General features: G+C 42.0%; 1 protein-coding gene across 4 annotated transcripts; it reads right to left on the reverse strand.

Annotated features, from left to right (window-relative positions):
* Nucleotides 1-1117: 1117 nt before the first annotated feature.
* LOC118401017 (fatty acyl-CoA reductase 1-like) lies at nt 1118-18896 on the reverse strand. 4 transcript variants are annotated; one of them, XM_035798134.2, is made up of 12 exons: nt 18650-18896; nt 14539-14757; nt 13596-13771; nt 13179-13358; nt 11842-12019; nt 11687-11731; nt 11391-11518; nt 11213-11280; nt 9792-9963; nt 5705-5834; nt 4956-5083; nt 1118-3691 (listed from the first exon to the last, which is right to left on the reverse strand). In XM_035798134.2, exons 2-12 carry the CDS (start codon nt 14725-14727, stop codon nt 3529-3531), a joined length of 1557 nt encoding a protein of 518 aa, XP_035654027.1. In that variant the 5' UTR covers nt 14728-14757; nt 18650-18896; the 3' UTR covers nt 1118-3528. The 4 variants fall into 4 exon arrangements, with proteins under 4 accessions (XP_035654027.1, XP_035654026.1, XP_035654030.1 ...); XM_035798133.2 differs by lacking the exon at nt 9792-9963 and adding an exon at nt 10229-10400 and having other exon boundaries at nt 18650-18894; XM_035798137.2 differs by lacking the exons at nt 9792-9963; nt 18650-18896 and adding exons at nt 10229-10400; nt 17483-17502.
* Nucleotides 18897-20576: the final 1680 nt, after the last annotated feature.

Here is a 20576-nt window from a genome sequence, read left to right on the forward strand (position 1 = left end):
CCTGGTGGAAAATTCTATCAATACCTTAAATACATTGGCAGCCTTATTGGTGGCTCAGGTGGTAAAAGCGTGGTGTTAGCAATGCCAGGGTCATGTGTTCAAGTCCAACCATAAGAAAATTAAGTATGTAAGTCACTAAATGACATATACCTCTAGGGCAGGTATTTAATTCAGTCAGCTTCTGTAGCTAAGTATAGTAAATAATTGACTCTGTTCTAGTCAACTCTTTTGCACATAAAACAAAACCTCCCCTGTGCAATGATATCATAGCGGAATCTCTTGGGTCATATTTCTTGGCGACAACGGTAAACCAAGGAATTGGCAGAGCCAGAAGACTCCAGTTAGAAGTCCTGGTGAACCTGATATTAGGGGACCAAATCCTGGCTGGCAGTGTTAACTTAAATCTGAACAGAATCAGAGAAACATGACAAAATGTCTGGTATGCTAAGTGGTGAGGGAGATCTGTTAAGCATGAAAAGATTCTAGTCAGATGTCTATATAAAGCGAAGCTTTATTACCTCTCTAGCTCAGGGATGAGCAACTCCTGACCCCCATGGCAAAATCAAATCAAATCAAATTTATTTATATAGGCAAATATCTCAAAGTGCTGTACAGAAAAACGTTTTTAAAAAAAATAAAAAGCTGTAAATTTGCATTTCTCGCCACACCCCATCGCACAAGGTGTAGAATTGAGGCAAACTTACTTTAAAACTGCAACATTTTCTCTACACCCCATGGCAAAATGTGTAGAATCGCAAGAAATGAGTAGAATTAACATTTCTCTCCGATGTTGAAGGGGAAGAAAACCAAATTTCACTTAGGGCCGGCTGACTGCACGTGTGGGTAAGAAGAACCGCGAGTCACTGTGGCTCCTCATGATAAGTTCAGATTTTGATGTGGCCCCCACCCCATCAAAGTTGCCCATCCCTGCTGATTGTACCTGGTACTTAAACCGAAGGAATTACTGGAATGCTCAAGCAGTATTACCAGCTCTTCTCTACCAAGGAGTGATCATTGGAGTGAGAAATCTTGTACGATCAAAGCCATGTTAATGGAGAGTTATTTTTCAACCCAACAACATAAAATACTGAGCTTCAAGAACAAAACTTCCCGCACAGAGGATTTAACAGTTTATTCCTTCTTTTTGGTTTACAAACAAGGCACCCATTGATTATTATTTTTACATTTACAGTGGCAATTACTTTAAACCCCTCAAACTGTAGAGCGCATCCTCGGGAGACTTCAGTGAGGGTCATGGCAAACAAATTGGTTTATAGGACAGTTCTTTCTGCAAGACTACATTGTAAAATAAGAGGGAAAAGAACAAAATACAAAGATTTGGCAAGCAGACAAAAGGCAAGAGGAATATGTTAAATCATGTCAGTCCAGATGGGCATTGTGATATGCTGTAAAACCAGAACGAATGTAAATGTTAGAGATGTGCAATATAAAGACCATTAGAATGACCCAGTAACATGGATTCTGAACAATATGAAGTAGTAGAGGGTCTGCTCCACTCTCTTACTTCACCACTGGCACGGCAAGTTCATAAACCCCGAATTTGCTGTTCCATTGCTTCACAAGTGTAACAATACTACAGTACGAATAGCAAAGCCACATAACAGAAATAAACAACTGTTTACACACTAAATTCTTCAAATCCAACACCACAAGGAAAAGGGGACGACAAAAGCAAGGATACCATTCAACATGTGCTGCTCAAAACAGTTATTACAATGGACATGACAACTTGTTCATCGATATTCAAATACAAGCCACTACAGTATTAACTTAATTTGGATTCAGGAATCATAGGTAGCTTTTTAGTGAGCTGTGCAATGAGTCAAGATGTGTTAACTACTACATTCAGAAACATTGTACACTTAAAAAGAACTGACAACAGTTTCCAACATGATGCAATAAATCACTGATGTAAAATGGTATACAGCAGCTGAAGTAGGTTCAGTTGAATTAGTTTCCTCAAGCTTTTTTCTTTAGTAAATAAAAAGCCATGAAACATTTTAATAGCATAAAAATACTTTGTAAGTCAGATTTGAAGTCGACCTAAATAGAGTTTTGTAGGTATAAGTAACTATATGGCAAATGGACACATACAATGTACAACCACAAAGTGCGCTGTCAGTCTGACATCTTAGACAATATGTACAAGAAAACATTTTTTAAAAAGGGAGAGGTACAAACATTTAAAAATGTCCCATGTGCACAACCTACCCAGGCAAACATTGGATAAAGACCACCTTTGAGAGTTATAACAAGACAAAGATAAAAGGAGTTTAGGGTTGGAAGAGGAGAGTTCTCTCCCATGCATGGAGTATCCCAAACTAGAACAGGCAAAACGTGACGCAAAGCCGTAATCAAAGCTTGAATTCCAGGCAGTAAAATGCCCATGACATTGTGCAACATGGGGAAAGACTTAAATAGATCAGCACAGCTTTGCCTAAAAGCTGTTCTCAGTAAAACCAATGTAAAGAACAGCAGACGACCCCAGCATCAAGTCCTCTGAGCAGTTGCCTGTTCTGAGCTACATGAGATGAGGTATTTGGGTCAGAAATCATAAGCAGACAGTCCAGTCAGAAATGGCTTAAATGCAACATAGGGAGAAAAATTTAAATTAAAAAGCGAGCTCTGCAAGGTCAGCTGATGCAAGATCATCAAAACCTTTTAGGCACAGTAAAAAAAATGCCATCTCATTACCATCTAACTTGTGCTTGATCATGTCATTGGGAATTAGTCATTGCCACCAGCAAGCATAGAGCACATGGGTGCCTTCATCCCTATTCAAGCAAGAAAATCTAAACCGTTAGTCAAAGCCAACGCCTGACCACCCTGGGGCAGTCAGCAAAGCAGAGCTCAATGACCATGACAACCAACCGAGAAAAATCGATGACAATTCTGTCTGACCATCACTGTGCAAGGGGAGCATCACAGGACCTGGGGTCTGGTTGGATTCATGCTTACTACATCACAGTTGAATGCCGTACTACCTCCCACACCAGGGAACACACTGCAGAGGGAAGGGGACACATCACATACAGTAGGATGAATGGTATGTCAGACCTTTAAAGGGATACTTTGGGATTTTTTGGCAATGAAGCCCTTTATCTACTTCCCCAGAGTCAGATGAACTCATGGATACAAATGTATAAGTCTCTGCATCCAGGATGAAGGAAGTAAGCGGTAGTTTCACCAGCCAACCCTAACTAGCGTTAGCGCAATGACAAAGTGTATGGCATCTACTCACGTTGCTAGCAGTTACTAACCTTCCAGTCAACACTAGTTATCAACTTCCTTCAAACTGCACGCAGAGACATTAAAAAAATGATATCCACAAGCTCATCTGACTCTAGGGAAGTAGATAAAGTAGACAAAATCCTGAAGGCTCCCTTTGATGTGACTGAAAATAGTCCCAGGGTTTGAAGAGCATTGTCCAATGCATAGCTGTCCGCAGGCGGGCCGGGCAGGAGGGAGAGAGGGTGGATAGGTTCAGGGTGAACACGCCACGTGGCCTCAGTATTTCATGGTGCTGGACGCTCGGAAGTAGGACAGGAACTTGAAACAGAGGCTGACGACAAAGTACCAGATGTTCCTGCCCATCTGGGACCGTGCGATGAACACTCGCCAGATGAACACGACCAGGACCGTGTTGAACGTATAGCGGATGTTCCTCAACCTGAAAAAACCCACAAAATGTTTTATTTTTATTATGAATGAGGTAACTGAAGAAATACAATGACATGTCCTGGGTAGCTTGCATGTGAACAGGCATTCACGGAAGGAATAGGACATTTAAGTAGAACTTTACCCGTTGAATATTGTGAGCAACAAGCACTTTTAGAAGAACAGAGGATACCAGGGAAATATTTTGCTGGTGATCCAGAAAAGCAGAAAGATATATGTGCTAGTAATGCATTGTTTTAGGGTCATGAAATATTCCGTGGCTGAAGGGCAGGTGTTTGGCGGTCGGGTTGAATAAAGAGAAAAACATACCCCCAAAACATAATCCATAAATGTACAATTATAGCACCATTTTTAAATCTATAGGCTACATCGAGGTTTTGCTTTTATTCTTTGGCGATTAAGTCGCCAAACGCTTTTGGGAATGGGCAGAAAACGTTAACGTCGATCCACTGAGGAAAAAAGTACAATGTTTAACACAGAAAGAGAAAAGCTGCAAAATGGAAAGTTGAAAATAAGGAGAAAGGGCACTAGAAAAGTAATGTTTGGGAAAGATTTGGTGAAGTCGTAAAAGAGGATGAAGGCAGTGTGATGATTGAGAGGCGATATACAAATTCCACAGTAACTAGACCGCGACTTAAAATAGGCCTATGGCATGTCAAGGGAACTGTATCCTGTATTCAGATGGGTAAAATGGATACTGACAGTAGGTCTATAACCTCTCAACTCCTGCAAAAGAAAATACACATCCAAGTCTAACTAAAATCTTATCAGAAACACGTTGAGTCAGTTTCACAGCTTTCCATTTCCTCACAACTGGTCAAACTGATGTCATTTGAACATTTTGCACAGAAAATATTTATAGTAATTGCCTTTTCTCCCCGGTCCAAGTCTTTGTTCCGTGAAAGAAGCAGAGATGACAGAAAACTTGACCAATGTCAACTAGATTGAAGCATTCATTCTAGAATTTATGACATCCTGGTGAGCAAGGGTTCATTTAGTCTTCACAGGCAACAGATGACATAAGAAAACCTGCATGTATCTATACTGAACAAAAACAAATGCAACATGTAAAGTGCTGGTCTTTGCGGGCTGGTGAACAAACAGCTAACCCTCGGCAACAAAAGCATGTGCATCAAAGAATGAAAAATAACATTAAGTCAATGCCATTACAATTAAATATTCAAGATGACTTGGGAATTGTCAATAAGAGGATAGTTGTGTTACGTAACATGTGCAGGTAGAGACATTACTCTTACTTGTTGAGGTGTTTGCGTGCGGCTGGCAGACCTGACTCAGCCTCGTTCAGGACATACTTCTTTGTACCCATGCAGTAGTTCTCCATGTACTCTGCCCAGTTGAGTTGTCGCACGTCAAAGTTGAACATCTGGACAAACAAATAAAGGGGATTCATACTGTAAGGATGGACATTGAGCAAGTTTTGTTGAACCAAGGAAGATTTGACACAAAAAGTACAACTTGGACCAACACACTCGGTGAACAGTTTATTAGGTACACCCATCCAGTACAGGGTCAGACACAGGCACCATTCTCAGTAAACTCTAGACACTTGTTTCTGTGATACTGGACCATACCACGCTCAGTCACCTAGCTCCCTCATTTTGTCCCATTCTAACGGTAACAAAATGCCTCGATACCGGTCTTCCTGCTTTATATAGTAGAAAGCCGCGGTCAAGTGACTCAAACATTGTTGTGAACGGATTGGTGTACCTAACAAACTGTCCACTGAGTGTACATCCACTGTACATTTCAGCCAGGCCCTGACTATCCAACACAATGAGTCCATTTAAAACCAAGCTGAATTATTCAATTGTGCTCATCCTACAAATGCAAACATACTCCATTCGTTCAATAGCATTTCTGTGTCTGCCACACTACAAGTGTGTGTGTGTCCTACCCATGTATGTATGTGTGGGTCCTACAAGTATGTGTGTGCATCCTACAAGTGTGTGTGCGCCAGCTACTGGCGGGTGGGCGTAAAGCGTACCCTCTTGTCATCAGTGCCCATCTGATTCATCAGCATGGTGACGTTGTCCGTGTTCCACACCCACGAGTGACTGGTGAAGTACTCCAGCACCATCATGGCCTTGTGCAGCCGTGTGATGGTCTTCATCATCCTGCCGTGGAGTGGTGGTCGCCATGGCAACAGGGAAGAGACAGGTATTAAGGAGGTAGAAGGAGAGATGGCACAGAGCTGACAGCACAGTGCCGTCTTTTACCGTTAAGGGCACTGAGCTTTAATATCCAACTGCTGGAAAGTAACCCCAGCCAACTGGATTCGGATTATGACGTGGAGAGGGACAGACCAGGGGGATTGAGGTCTGTTAAGCAGACAAAATGGAACAACAGATGAGAATTTTTGTACGGGGTAAAAGTGCCCTCTAAGCCAATTCATTACCAAAGTAAAGATTAGGGTATGTCAACGCTATAGATGAAACACTTCACAGCTTGCACACTTCACAGCTTTAAAATAAAGAACTGTATAAATCCAGCACAATCTAGAATAGAAAAATAGAACACCGGTAAGAGTAAGCACACGAGCATTATAAGCTCATTTACACTAACTCATACCAGTCTCCATTGGGTTGAGTATTGTTAGGTTGACACATACAGCGCATTCAGAAACTATTCAGATCGTGGACATTTTCCTCATTTTGTTACAAGCCTTTAATAAAATACATTTTTGATCCTCAATCTATACAACACCACCCCATAAGGCCAAAGTGAAAATAATATTTTATACATTTGTCAAATGTATACAAAATATAACACAGAAATACCTTATTGCATAAATATTCAGATCCTTTGCTATGAGACTCAAAATTGAGCTCAGGTGCATCCTGTTTCCATTGATCATCCTTGAGATGTTTCTACAACTTCATTGGGAGTCCACCTGTGGTAAATTCAATTGATTGGACATGATTTGAAAAAAGGCACACCTGTCTATACAAGGTCCCACAGTTGACAGTGCATGTCAGAGCAAAAACCAAGCCATTAGGTTGAAGGAATTGTCTGTAGAGCTCCGAGACAGGATTGTGTCGAAGCACAGATCTGGGAAAGGGTACCAATAACTCTGCAGCATTGAAGGTCCCCAAGAACACAGTGGCCTCCATTCATTCTTTTAAAAAATTGAAGTTTGGCACCACCAAGATACTTCCTAGAGCTGTCCGCCCGGACAAACTGAGCAATTGTGGGAGAAGGACCTTGGTCAGGGAGGTGACCAAGAACCCGATGGTCACTGACAGAGCTCCAGAGTTCCTCTGTGGAGATGGGTTGTCCTTCTGGAAGGTTCGCCCATCTCTGCAAGTAGACTCCAATGAAGTTGTAGAAACATCTCAAGGATGATCAATGGAAACAGGATGCACCTGAGCCCAATTTCAAGTATCATCGCAAACTCCACCAATCAGGTCTTTATGACAGTGGCCAGACGGAAGTCAATCCAAAAGACACCTAAAGGACTCAAACAAGATTCTCTGGTCTGATGAAACCAAGATTGAACTCTTTGCCCTGAATGCCAAGCGTCAGGTCTGGAGGAAACCTGGCACCATTCCTAAGGTGAAGCATGGTGGCGGCACCATCATGCTGTGGGGATGTTTTTCAGTGGCAAGGACTGGGAGACTTGTCAGGATCGAGGGAAAGATGAACAGACCAAAGTACAGAGAAATCCTTGATGAAAGCGCTCCGGAGCGCTAAGGACCTCAGACTGGGGCAAAGGTTCACCTTCCAACAGACAATAACCCTAAGCAATGCAGGAATGGCTTCAGGACAAGTCTCTGAATGGTTGGGCCTCTCAAGGACAGAGCCTGGACTTGAACCTGATCGAACATCTCTGGAGAGACCTGAAAATAGCTGTGCAGCGATGCTCCCCATCCACCCTGACAGAGCTTGAGAGGCTCTGTAGAGAATAATGGGAGAAACTCTCCAAATACAGACGTGCCAAGCTAGTAGAGTCCTACCGTGCTTCTACACCTGCATTACTTGCAGTTTGAGGTTTTAGGCAGAGTTTCTGTATAGCATTTTGTGACATTAGCTGATGTATGGGCTTTATAAATAAATGTGATTGATTCCCAAGAAAGCTCGAAGTTGTAACCGCCGTCAAAGGGGCTTCAGAGTACTGAATGCTTATGTAAATCTGATCGGCTATGTTTTTTTTAGACATTAGCAACATTTTCTAAACTTGATTTTGCTTTGTCATTAGGGGGTAGTGTGGAGACCGAAGATACATTTTTTTAATTTTTTTTATCCATTATAGAATAAGGCTGTAACGTAACAATCAAGGGGTCTGAATACTTACCGAATGTACTGCATGTTGAACACAATGTAAATGGGAGGGCTTGTCCAATCTTTGAGGGCATCTGAGCATGTCTGACTGCCAGTAGCTTAAGGTTTTAAAACTTGCACCAATTACATTGTCATTAGGAAAACATGTACTAATTGTAGTTGAAAGTTTCATGACCAACTGGTTTGAGGATTAATAGCCATGCCAAATTGCATCAAAAGCAACCATGCTTGTAATCAGAGCTCAGATTCCCCCTCCATGATACATTGTGTTCCAAGAGGAAGGTGACAAAACATGCACGGTGGACCATTTAGAAAGTCAAACATTAAAAAGGTATTCGTTTTTCAGTGGGTGAGACACCCATCTATTCACTTCACCCATAGAAAGTGTTGAATACTAATCCAAATGCATTTCAGACAACCAAAAATGTTACATTTTTACTAATTGAGATGTGTTACCAGAACTTTATTATTGCTGAAATGTTTCTGCTTTACAGTAAACTTTTGAGGATCAATACTGTCTATCAGGTAACAAAAACTTGATTTAGACTGAACCGTGGTCTGGATGCATAATGAAACGCATAAAAAGGTGGGGTTTATGAGTAGGCCCACTCAACTCACTGATCCATTTTAATTCAATATGCCATTGGCTTCTGAGCGTATCAATTTCTTCCAGTGCTTTCCATTCTGCTTCATGAAGCCCAGGAATAGGACCACCAGGAATAGAAGTGTTGATGGGCCAATTAATAAAGGACAACTAGTTCACTGGTTCCTCTCATTTGGAGAGATTATTGAAGAGTAAAGAACAAGAATGAGGAGCGATCAACCCCAGGTCACTTCAGAAGACTTAATGCTAGGGTTCCCAAAATTTCTGGCCTGTGACCCAATTTTGATTGTATATTTTTTTTTCTATCTGCAACCCCACCATGTAAAAAAAAAGAAAGTGTGATGTAATCAAAGGCTAATGTTAACTTTTTAAAATGTATTTTATTTATTGGGGCTATTACAGTTATTTCAAAACCGGTCTGACAGTATTTTTTAAAGTATGGTTTGAAGGGACTGAAATGCATCGGGAAGTTCAGAAGATAAATTAGGCAATAATTTTGTATGATAATCTGTGTTGAAAAGAACATTAATGCCCTCCCCCCCAGTCTGACTTCGTGCCTTGTCCACTCTTCTAATGAGTAATGCACGACTTTATTGGAGGGTAACAGAAGACACATACGTGTTCCGGGAGTCTTATCTTTCAGTGATGGGGTCATTATTTTGTAGCTTAAATCTTTCAAGAGAGACGCAGATTTGTAAGGAGAAAATAGAACCGCTCTGTTTATTACAACCGCATCTAGCGGTCAGTAAGCTCAGGTTCTACGAACCAAGCACAAATCTTTTTTATTTCAGAGTCTCACACAACCCCTAATTTGGAAAAACACCGGACTTAACGGCATGGCTCAGGAAAACGAAAAATGGCGACAAATAAAAAAGGGAGGTAATTCCACAATAATTTTTAAAAATGACTTCCAAAGCCAAATAGTTCCAACTGCATCAAAAAAGTACAAATGCAGTAACAGGCAGAAAGGTCAAACAAAAAGGGCGACAAAATAAAATAACTCAAACATTATTGCAGCATGCTTTGGACAGGAACCCATGCTTGTCATGACGACACAGAAGCCTGTCAGCAGCCAGCCGAGTAAACAGCCAGGCGTTGCTTCCTCCCCACCCACCATGCCACACAACCAGCACCCAGTGGTGGAGGGGAGAGGGGGTTGAGAGGGCACGGGCACTGTAGTAGACCTTACCGGGGCTTCTGACCCGTGGCCCTGAGATACACGTCATACAGCAGGGCAGGTAGAGTGTGACTCACTGTGGTCCAGTACTGATTGGTAAAGGGGTTGGACCGCAGGTTAACATTGGGGCGCCTGAAAGCCTGCTCTAAGGGGTTGGTCTTGAAGGTCATGTTTATACAGTACTCTGCAGAGAGAATATGACATCACAGGAGGGAGGAGCCCTTTAACAAGGATATTCAATGCCAGGACATGGTCGAGGTAACACCGAGAGGGGTAAGAGTGCAGAACCCAGCCCTAATGGTATATGGGTGGCTTATGCACCCTTAACCCCATGACACCGGACAGAAGCATCACGTCACAGGTACAGTGAACATTGGGCTACACTGAGCGAGAACGCGGGGGGGTGGGGGTGGAGGGAGATGGGTGTGACCGAGCGGGGCGTCATTTACCTGGGCTCTCTTCCTGTCATCCTGAGGCAGAGATCATAAAGGAAGGCTGGTGCCTTGTGGCTTACAGCGATCCAGTACTGATTGATAAGGTGATTGGTTGTGAGATTTACATTGGGCCGTCTGAAGGCCTGCTCGAGGGGGTTCCTCTTGAAAGTGGATATTACATGGTACTCTAGGAGAAAAGGTTCAACAGGGTGAATTGTTGGCACAACTCATTTCTCCAAAGTAGAGAGAAAAAGCTAAGCGGCAAGCATACAACAAAGCAGCAACAAAGCCAGATCTTCAGTTTAGACAATATATCTTTGAAGTGCTTTTGAACCATTATTATTATTTAACCGTACAAGTTATTGCAGGAGTCTGGGGAGATTACGTAACACCACAAATCTAGACTTCAAAGTAAGCCTAATGAATGTAGAAAAGCAATGTTACAAAAAAACAAAAGTGATTTCACCTGAAATATTTAAGCAGCATCACAATCTACGGTAAATGAGTAGCAAATATCGAAAATATATTTGACATTTACTACAACAAACGCAAAAGGGAACTATACAAAATGGCACTATGAAAATACCATCCATCTTTAGTCCACTAAACAAATACTGGATTTATGACTGATACACTTTCATTCACGCATGAGTCATGTTATATAGTTTCACCCATTTCCTTTAAACCTGGCACAATGTTGATCTTTCTCAGATGGCTAGCATTCAGATGTATTCATTTTTAAATGTAACTAGGCAAGTCAGTTAAGAAAACTAATTTACAATGAGGGCTTACCTAGAATATGTACAGTAAACACTAATCCAGGGAGTTTAATACCTCAAAGAGTGTGTGAGTAAACCAAAACCTGCTCACACCTCACTAGTTATAAGAGTGGGTGTGCCCTCAGAAGCAAAACTGATAATCATAATTTATCATTCTGCTTTGTTAGACCATCTGACAACAAATATCCTCCGGGTGTAAGATAAGGAAAGCGGTTCATACCAACTTCACCCCAGTGGAACGGGTTGATGCCACCTGTCGTGCAATTGTACACCAATATGCTCTTAGGCCTGTGGACAAAAAAAAGGGACAAAATAGAAACTGGAAGGAATATTTGCATTTCATAATCATATCATTCATCCAGCTCCAGTGTGTGTGTGTGTGTGTGTGTGCGACTGACCTGGTGTGTCTCTGGGAGCCAGAGTACCAGGCGGCAGCCAGTGTGGTATTGATGACCACATCCACAGGCACCAGGTCAGCCACTGCGTTGTTGGATGCTCTCATGGTGCGCAGGATCCCCTTTCCTGCCTATATCAGGCAGAGAAGTATCCAGTTCATTACTAGGTCATCTGAAAGTGCTTTCTCAGGTTATAATGAGTAGCCACAATGTTGACGTGGTCATGATCGCGGTCCGATCTCTGATCATTTTACATAAGAGAAGAGAACTCGGCACACTTTTTTTTCTCCATTACTTACTGCAATGAATATTCCACTAGGTCCATTGAAATTATCAATCCAGCCCTAAGAAAAGTGAAAACATGTTATGACCAGTATACAGAGTTAAATTACTACGGTCAGTTACAGTAGATACCGTTTAAAAGACAGCCTGCTCAGTACATGAGAACACTCACTGGGAAGGGCTCTTTCCAACTGGCCCCTACTATAGAGGGCCTGATGATGGCCACGTTGAGGTTTCCACACTCCTGCTGGACCAGGTACTCAGCCATGGCCTTGGTGTAGGTGTACGTGTTGGGCCTTTTTCCAATCAGCCCTGGGGTCATCGCTGAGACCAGTTTCTCATCCATCCATCTAACCAACATGAAAACACAATCAATTCAGGGTTTTTTCGGGATAAAAATTGAGCTTAGATGGTGGGTGTGGCCATGGGAGTGGCCAATGGTACAGTCACTGAAGAACAATTTTAGAGGCCCTCCTGTTGGCCAGTGATAAAACGTTGCTGTTTTAAAGCAATTTCCTTCAGTTCCACACATTTTGCCATGGCTTATGCTATGAGTGACTCAAACATCACTAAATCAACAGAGGTCCTATTTCATGACACATATTCTCCCGAATGCATATTTTGAATTTTAGTTTCTCCCTGACTGCCTAGCTTTTATTTTGGTGATTTTTAGTTATCAAAGACAATTTTTTTTTTTATATATATCAGTCCATTATCTTTTCTACATACTTTATATCTGGATTTAGTCATTTAAAGTTCATTTTACACTGATTTTTTTTTATTTTTTTAAATCCTAATAATGACAGCAAACCCTTTTTTTTTTTATCTACTTTGCTTTGTAGAAGAAAAAAAACCTGGAAGATCCACACAAAAGGTCAGTTATATTGAAATTTTCTGCCAATGACCAAACACATACTTCAGAGATTAACTTTCCTTAAAACTGCCCCACCCACATAAATCTCTGAAGAGAATCTGACATGGCTTTCATAATACTTAAGGGTGGAAACATTACAGAACAATAACTTTTACACAACTGGTGACCGTTTCATCCATGGGTTACATATTGGGCCACCTTCAAGAGAAGTCAGAAGTCCCACCTAACATTTTGAGTAAAGCAAATGTCCTTATTAAATAGTTTACAAATGAGTGCCATTCAATCAGTAACCAAACTGCATTAAGTTTCAAATCAGAGACGCTCCCTGTGTTGGTACGAAGTTTCAGTCCATGAAGCGGCATTGAGGAACCCTTGAGAAATTCCAAGCTTTTGCATTAGTCAAACATGCCTATCTGTAAATTTCTATAATCTCTTGGTATATAGTATTACTCACATTCATCGTAATACAGTCATTGAAAATGAGAATTTGTTCTTAAATGACTTGCCTAGTGAAATAAAGGTAAAATTAAAATAATATAAATGGCTTCCGTTTCTACCAATCTGCAAATAACTTCAAGGTAACAAGTCCGCAATGGGAAGGGTTATGAAAAACAAGTCACATTTCTTGGACTCACTCCAGGCTGTCGATGAGCTTCTTGTAGTCAACAGGAGGTGGATAAACCACTTCCTCAATGAGCGTCCGGTCACAGTTGGCATAGGCTGTGGACACGTGAAGAAACACCTCCAAGTGCTTCATTCTGTGGGCCAGAGCCACCATCTTCTGGGTGGCTAGAACATTCAGCTGCATAGCATCTCTGAGAAGGAAGTAAAATGTCACATAAAACATGACAAATATTAAAAACCAATGGGCAGGTACACAAGGGTTAGAAATACTTATAGAATGATAACCTACACTTTAAGTACTAAAAGGAAACGAGTCATTTCTCTGCAGGTGAAGCAAGTGACAAGATCTCCCTGTAGAAAAATCTGAGCTTGCAGAATTGTCCAGCAAAGCTCTGGAGAGTAGCATTAGGAGAGAAACAATGGCTCACTTGAGAGGCTCGTTGAATCGGATGGTTGCAGCACAGTGGAAGACTATGTTGATGCAGTCAGCAAGAGTTTCCTGGTCCTCTGTGCTCAGGTCCAGCTCTGGCAGGGTGAGGTCACTGTTAACAGCCACTATCTTTTCAGCAAAGTCTGGCTGCTCATCTCGTACCCTGTCAAAAAGCTGAAATACAAACAGCTGCAACAGTTGGCAAAAAAATGTAATACTCAAATCATGCTACTTTCACTGCCAATAAGAGGATCAAAATTAACATACTCAAAGTTTTTTTAATGACAGCAGTTGGTAGAGTGATGTGTTTTGGTTTGAAAGCACTCCAAGAAAGCAATCCCTTTAGTTAAGACTACGTCACAGGGGGTCAAGCTACCTGCCATCCAGGCGGGGTACAGGGAAGGCCCAGAAAATCGTTTAAGACGTCAACCACCCACAACTTAAGACTGTTCTCTCCGCTTCCGCGCGGTACCGGTGCATCAAGTCTTCTATTCCCCTTCCATAAGACTGATAAATAGCTAACAAAATGGCTGCATGGATTGAGTTGACCTTTATGTTTTATTCTTTGCACTCACACTACACACGGACACGTCAATACACACACTCCGTTATTTGCTCACGAACATAATATGCACATACATTTACACTGACTACACAAACATACCCACTCACATACCTTACCCCTATACATATCCAACTACCACTCCAGTATCCCAGCACATTGTAAATATGGTCCTGGAACTGACCCTGTATATAATATGCTTATTTACTTTATCGTGTTGTTCTCATAAATTTTTCTTCCAACTTATTTTTAGTGTTACTGCATTGTTGGGTTTCAGATCTCCAGTAACAAACGGTCAAGAAGGTATGATCCATCACCCCACAGACATCCCCTTTTGGCTTGCCCCATTAGACCTTTATCCTTCTCCAGCTCTGCTCACCTTGCAGTTAATCATGTCAGCGATGCGGGCCTGGGGAGCGTGCCCTGCTTTGTGCCGGACCAGAACATACGCGGCTTTGATTCCAGGGCAAGACCGCAGCAGCTTCTCCAGCAGGACCTTTCCCATGAAGCCTGTCGCCCCCGTGATAAGCACATTCTTCCCCTCATAGTATTCCGGAATGGTCACCATTTTGTCAGGTGTGCTCCAACCCTCCTCAACCTATGGAAGATTTACATCATAGTTAGCATTGTTATTGTAGTACCTACCGACTAGTGGGACAGAATTTCACCAGTAACACCAACCCCAGTTAAGAGACAAAAACTACTCTATCTACAAAATGCACCCATATCACATACAGTATGTTGGTTCCTGTATCTTACTCAGCCTCGCCACCGTTGTAAGTAACTCTTATCCAGTCTAATCCACACTGGCATTAAGATGAGCGACGGGCTCAAGATCTTTACTTAAAGGTTAACTCTCAACTCCAATATCAGCCTTTGCCTAACCCCTTCAAAAAACATTGTGGGGGGGTTGCTCACAAGAATTCATTTTGGGGGTGGGTAAACATTGTTGTACCTGATCAACACTTTCTCACTAAAGCATACACTCTAATAGAATTGTGCATGGCGAGCAAATATGTCTGCACCATTTGCTCAAAGTAGTAAGACGCCCGAGTTCCTGACATTATTGCCAATTGCGATGTCAATTTGAATCCCCCATGGAGCACAATAAAATAAAAATACAAATTAAATCACATTTATTGCGGTGTTGGAGGGGGAAAAAGTGCAATAATGATAATTATAGGGGCTCAATTTAACCCAACCCTTACTGCAGTATTTACACAGTAGTCTTGGGTACTGTATAAAAACCTACAACTACTACCAGGGCGACCACTCTCACTTTTCAGAATTAGAAGTGTGGGCATGGGATGAATATTGTAAGGCAAATAAAGATTCCTAATCCCACATGCAGATCTCACAACCATTGAGCCAACTGTTTTAGCAGACTACGCCACCAATCAGTCATAGCAGATGGGGAAACAATACAATGAGTTGACATGAACACCATGGTCATTTATTTCTTGCTATGAATGTAGCTACAAATATAAAAACGTACAATCCTCATTGCCTAAATGTATTTTTTTCCTTCTTAAAAAAGCACAGGTGTATGAAACTAAGCAAAAACATTTAATTTGGTCATATGCTCAAAGGTGCCTTAATGCCTTTTGAATTTTGTGTACCGTCAGTAGTCTAGTCAAGGAAGCATCATGCTAAATATATTTGCACACTACTCAGCAAGAGCTTTGCCAAATAAGGTGCGCTGTCACCTGCGTTTATAGTAAGCCTTGAGTTGGTGCCACCCAGCACATCTAGAAGGGAGTGTATTTCATACTGAACCCCTCCCTTGAGATGACGTAGAGGCAACTTCTCAAAGTGCCTGTAGTCTACATCGGGATTTCAATGGTAAAGTTGAACAAACAGCTAGATTTACTACTAAAAATACCAAAATATATCACTTTACCCCAAAAGAAAAACTCAAAATGAAGACCAGAATCTACGTGTTTTACTATAACACCTGGTTTACGGTTAAAACTTTATTTTCTCATGAAAGTTGCTTCTCATTCACACAATCTACTGAAAGGTCTAGAGAACAGAGTTGAGCACTCCTGGCAAAGTTCCAGTAAAGTCAATTGAAATCTTCTCTACACAACATCAAATTGCATCACTAATATCCGGTTAACCAGATATGAGCCTGACTTAAAGATGCACTATGCGGAAATCGCACTGCCATTTCCTGGTTGCTAAAATTCTAGTAGTTTGCCTACATTCAGTTTATGTGACAAAACAAGCTGTCATTGTGTAGAGAATCATTGTATTGTCGAAACTGCTGAGAAATATATTTTCCATAACCAAAAATATTGTATATTCAGTTGTTTGAAGCATGTGTACAAAACCAAAAGGAAGACACGCAAAACCTAAACTTCAGAACAGAAAGCATAGAAATCGCATACATACGTGAATTTGGTCAGGTCGCCCGAAAAGTTACATAGTGCATCTTTAAAACTCAAGAGTTTAAATACGCCCATTTTTAAAAAATGTTTACTAGTCTTATCTCTGTGAGTGATAGTGGCCGGGTGGACGGCATGCTACTGTTGATACATCACGCTATTCAGACAGATAACTGGTTAATGATTGACACAGAAGTTGTTATATCTTATTCAAAACAGATATCACCCACCAAGATCATTAAACAAGTAACACTCAAACCTCACACTAAAACACCTCTGACCAACAGTGAGTAAGTATGGTTACATGCACACAATGTGATTATTGTGGATAGTTAGATTAATATAATAGTATGATGAAAACGTTTACATGCATACGGGTACTGTACAGCACTGATCAGAGTGCCATTTTTACGTGCAGGATAGGTTCTCTCAGGTCAATGTGGCAGAGCAGATTGGTTATATGCAGTAAATAACAGCCTGTGTCAAGTCTGTGACAGCTGTGAGCTTGTCAAACAGAGACAGTGTCTCTGCCCAAGCGGCAAGGCAGTTGTGGCATGCAGTGCCATCTTCCCTCACATTATATATATAGGCCTACTGTATGTGTGTGCTTATTATAAACCAAATAAACTACTTGATAACAGGTGTCACAAAGAGAAACTTCAACTGTAGAGTAAGGACAGAAAAAGCCATCAAGAAATCCCTGGTGACTGGTGTGCAACAACTGTATTCACTAAAGCACCACCATGGAAAAACCTGATACCCATTTTTGGAGGAATGGAGGTAAAAGGTAATCTTGCTTATCAGGTGGGTATGAGAGCGGTGCAAAGGAGACTCTGGCGCTTCACTAAAAACACTGAGACAGAGTGCTGCTGCTACAGAATCATTAAAATGTTTTAGACCCCTGGAGAGTGTTCTATTTCACTTGGGACAACTGACCAAGACAGCCTTTACACCTGTAGATCCAGCTTCCACTCTGCAGTCCTCCTTGGGGGACCAAGATTGGCATCCTCTTTGGCCAACCTAGGAAAACGATCACCAGCCAAGAATAACACACAACCTAACATCACTTGGGTCTCACCGTACAGCACTGTAAACTACACAGTGCATTCACATTGATCAAGTCTCTACTGCTGTAAAAGCAAGTGATCCTAGATACCACATCTCCTGTTGGAATAACTGATTAAAACACATGCATGTCCCTGGAGTTGGCACTTGAATGCTGTAGTAAATATTTTGAGAGATGTGAAAACAACAAATCGCAAAAGGTAACGTATGAGGTAAGACCCCCTCTGCAAAGATCAGAGAACGCTGTTGACAAGGCCACCTCAGCAGTGATTCAAAATCAGAGCAGGTGATGTTGGCCTAGTATAGACCAGCAGCTATACCTGTCCAAATATTAGAGAAGGGGTGGGGTGGCTATCATTGTGGCTATCATTTTGGCTAACACTCACGTCAATGAGTTAAAGGAATATGTCAAATGGCATAAATGGAAAAAGGTTGGAGATCTTGTGACCTCGATTAAAGTCAGACAACTTACTTGTGGCTTAAATTATGGCTAAATTAAATCCTGTGTCACGCCATGTGAATTTAGAAAGAAAGCTATTGTCTTACAAAGTGATAATGATTCTAAGCTTGAACACCACAGCCCACAAGTCAATTAGCGAAACTTGCTCAAGAAGACACTGGCAGTGACTTGTGGCCGTGTCACCCCACACAGCAAGAACACTAACTAGCCAACCAGCCAGCTAAATAACTAACTAACCGTTAGCTAGTATGTCAACTTCTTTGGTGTGGTGGTGAGCAATTCCCATTAGTTAGCTAATGACTGACAGCAAAAACAGCACTACCAAAACAAGAAAATGCAAACACTTTCTGAAAAGGATTGACCTCAATGAGTCTTAACACAAACCTACAACACTTTCTGGAAATAATTTAGCTAACTGGCTAGCTAACGTTAGCCAGCTACCCCTCCCTTTTGCGCATCTCTTCCGCGGCATGCTGTCGCACGTCGTTAAAGAACGATAGCCATTCCCAGTCATCTTTGAACATTTAGCGCTAAATATAATGCAACCAGAGAAAATAGCATGTGAAAGACGGATATACCTGAAATTTGGATGAGGCTGAGTTTTCTTGCGTTAAAACAGAGGTATCTCCCGGATACAAGAGTAGCTACAGCTCCCCAATTACTCTATTTCTGCAGACTGTGAGCACAGGAAACGTGACGGCTGGCTTCCCAGGTTCTAGCTCAACTATACGAATGAATGCCAAGTTAAAACCCGCCCAAAAGGCCTGAAACCTGAGAACACTGCAATTCGGGGCGTTCCTTACACAGTGTGCAGGACCGGACTGTGAAATAATAGGCCCTGGAGCTTCGTTTTTTATTTTTTTCCTACCCCTCCGCCCAGCATAAATTATAATAATTTTAAAAATTACGTAATTGTTCATTTACTATTTTTGTTACTTAGGCACCATATGGGCTTGGGTCAAGCTCCTGACTCACACAACTGACCAGTGTCATGTATTTACTATAAAGTTTTTTATATATATTTTAAGTGAATAAATTACCCAATCAAGGCAGCCCCCCAGTGACCCATATCAGCCCCCTACCTCCTCTCCTCCCCTCATCTGATGATTAGCAGAATGGCAGCAGCTGGCTGTATACGCTCATTGAGAGAGGGCTCCTGGGTCTTCCCGTGGTTGGCGGTTACAGTGAAAAACACATATACTACATATATACTGTATATATAATATATAAATATATATAAAGTACATAAACTCAGAAAAAAAAGCAACGTCCTCTCACCGTCAACTGCGTTTAGTTTCAGCAAACTTAACATGTGTAAATATTTGTATGAACATAAGATTCAACAACTGAGACATAAACTGAACAAGTTTCACAGACATATGACAAACAGAAATGGAATAATGTGTCCCTGAAAAAAGGGGGGGTCAAAATCAAATGTAACAGTCAGTATCTGGTGTGGCCACCAGCTGCATTAAGTACTGCAGTGCATCTCCTCCTCATGGACTGCACCAGATTTGCCAGTTCTTGCTGTGAGATGTTACCCCACTCTTTCACCAAGGCACCTGCAAGATCCCGGACGTGCTCAATGGGAAATGGCCCTAGCCCTCACCCTCCGATCCAACAGGTCCCGGACGTGCTCAATGGGATTGAGATCCTGGCTCTTCGCTGGCCATGGCAAAACACTGACATTCCTGTCTTGCAGAAAACCAGGCACAGAACAAGCAGTATGTCTGGTTGCATTGTCATGCTGGAAGGTCATGTCAGGATGAGCCTGCAGGAAGTATACCACATAAGGATGGAGGATGTCTTCCCTGTAACGCAAAGCATTGAGATTGCCTGCAACGGCAACAAGCTCAGTCCGATGATGTTGTGACACACCACCCCAAACAATGTCGGACCCTCCACCTCCAAATTGATCCCGCTCCAGAGAACAGGCCGCGAATCCGACCATCACCTTGTAAGACAACGCGAATCCGACCATCACCCCTGGTGAGACAAAACCGCGACTCGTCAGTGAAGAGCACTTTTTGCCAGTCCTGTCTTGTCCAGCGACGGTGGGTTTGTGGCCATAGGCAACATTGTTGCCGGTGATGTCTGGTAAGGACCTGCCTTACAACAGGCCTACAAGCCCTCAGTCCAGCCTCCCTCAGCCTATTGCGGACAATCTGAGGACTGATGGAGGGAATGTGCGTTCCTGGTGTAACTTGGGCAGTTGTTGTTGCCATCCTGTACCCGTCCTGCAGATGTGATGTTTGGATGTACCGATCCTGTGCAGGTGTTATTACACATGGTCTGCCACTGAGAGGACGATCAGCTGTCCGTCCTGTCTCCCTGTCTTAGGCGTCTCACAGTATGGACATTGCAATGTATTGCACTGGCCACATCTGCAGTCCTCATGCCTCTTTGCAGCATGCCTAAGGCACGTTCACACAGATGAGCGACCCTGGGCATCTTTCTTTTGGTGTTTTTCAGAGTCAGTAGAAAGGCTTCTTTAGTATACTAGAT

Source organism: Oncorhynchus keta, chromosome 22, assembly GCF_023373465.1.
Source record: "Oncorhynchus keta strain PuntledgeMale-10-30-2019 chromosome 22, Oket_V2, whole genome shotgun sequence".
In the NCBI taxonomy this organism is placed as follows: domain Eukaryota; kingdom Metazoa; phylum Chordata; class Actinopteri; order Salmoniformes; family Salmonidae; genus Oncorhynchus; species Oncorhynchus keta.

Excerpts from the sequence above, each read along its gene's own strand:
- LOC118401017 (XM_035798134.2), bottom strand. The coding sequence starts at position 14,727 with ATGGTGACCATTCCGGAATACTATGAGGGGAAGAATGTGCTTATCACG. Across the intron at positions 11,519-11,686 it reads CTAGTGGAATATTCATTGCA|GCAGGAAAGGGGATCCTGCG; the intron begins GTAAGTAATGGA and ends TGCCTGATATAG. Across the intron at positions 9,964-11,212 it reads GTTCCACTGGGGTGAAGTTG|AGTACTGTATAAACATGACC; the intron begins GTATGAACCGCT and ends TTCTCTCTGCAG.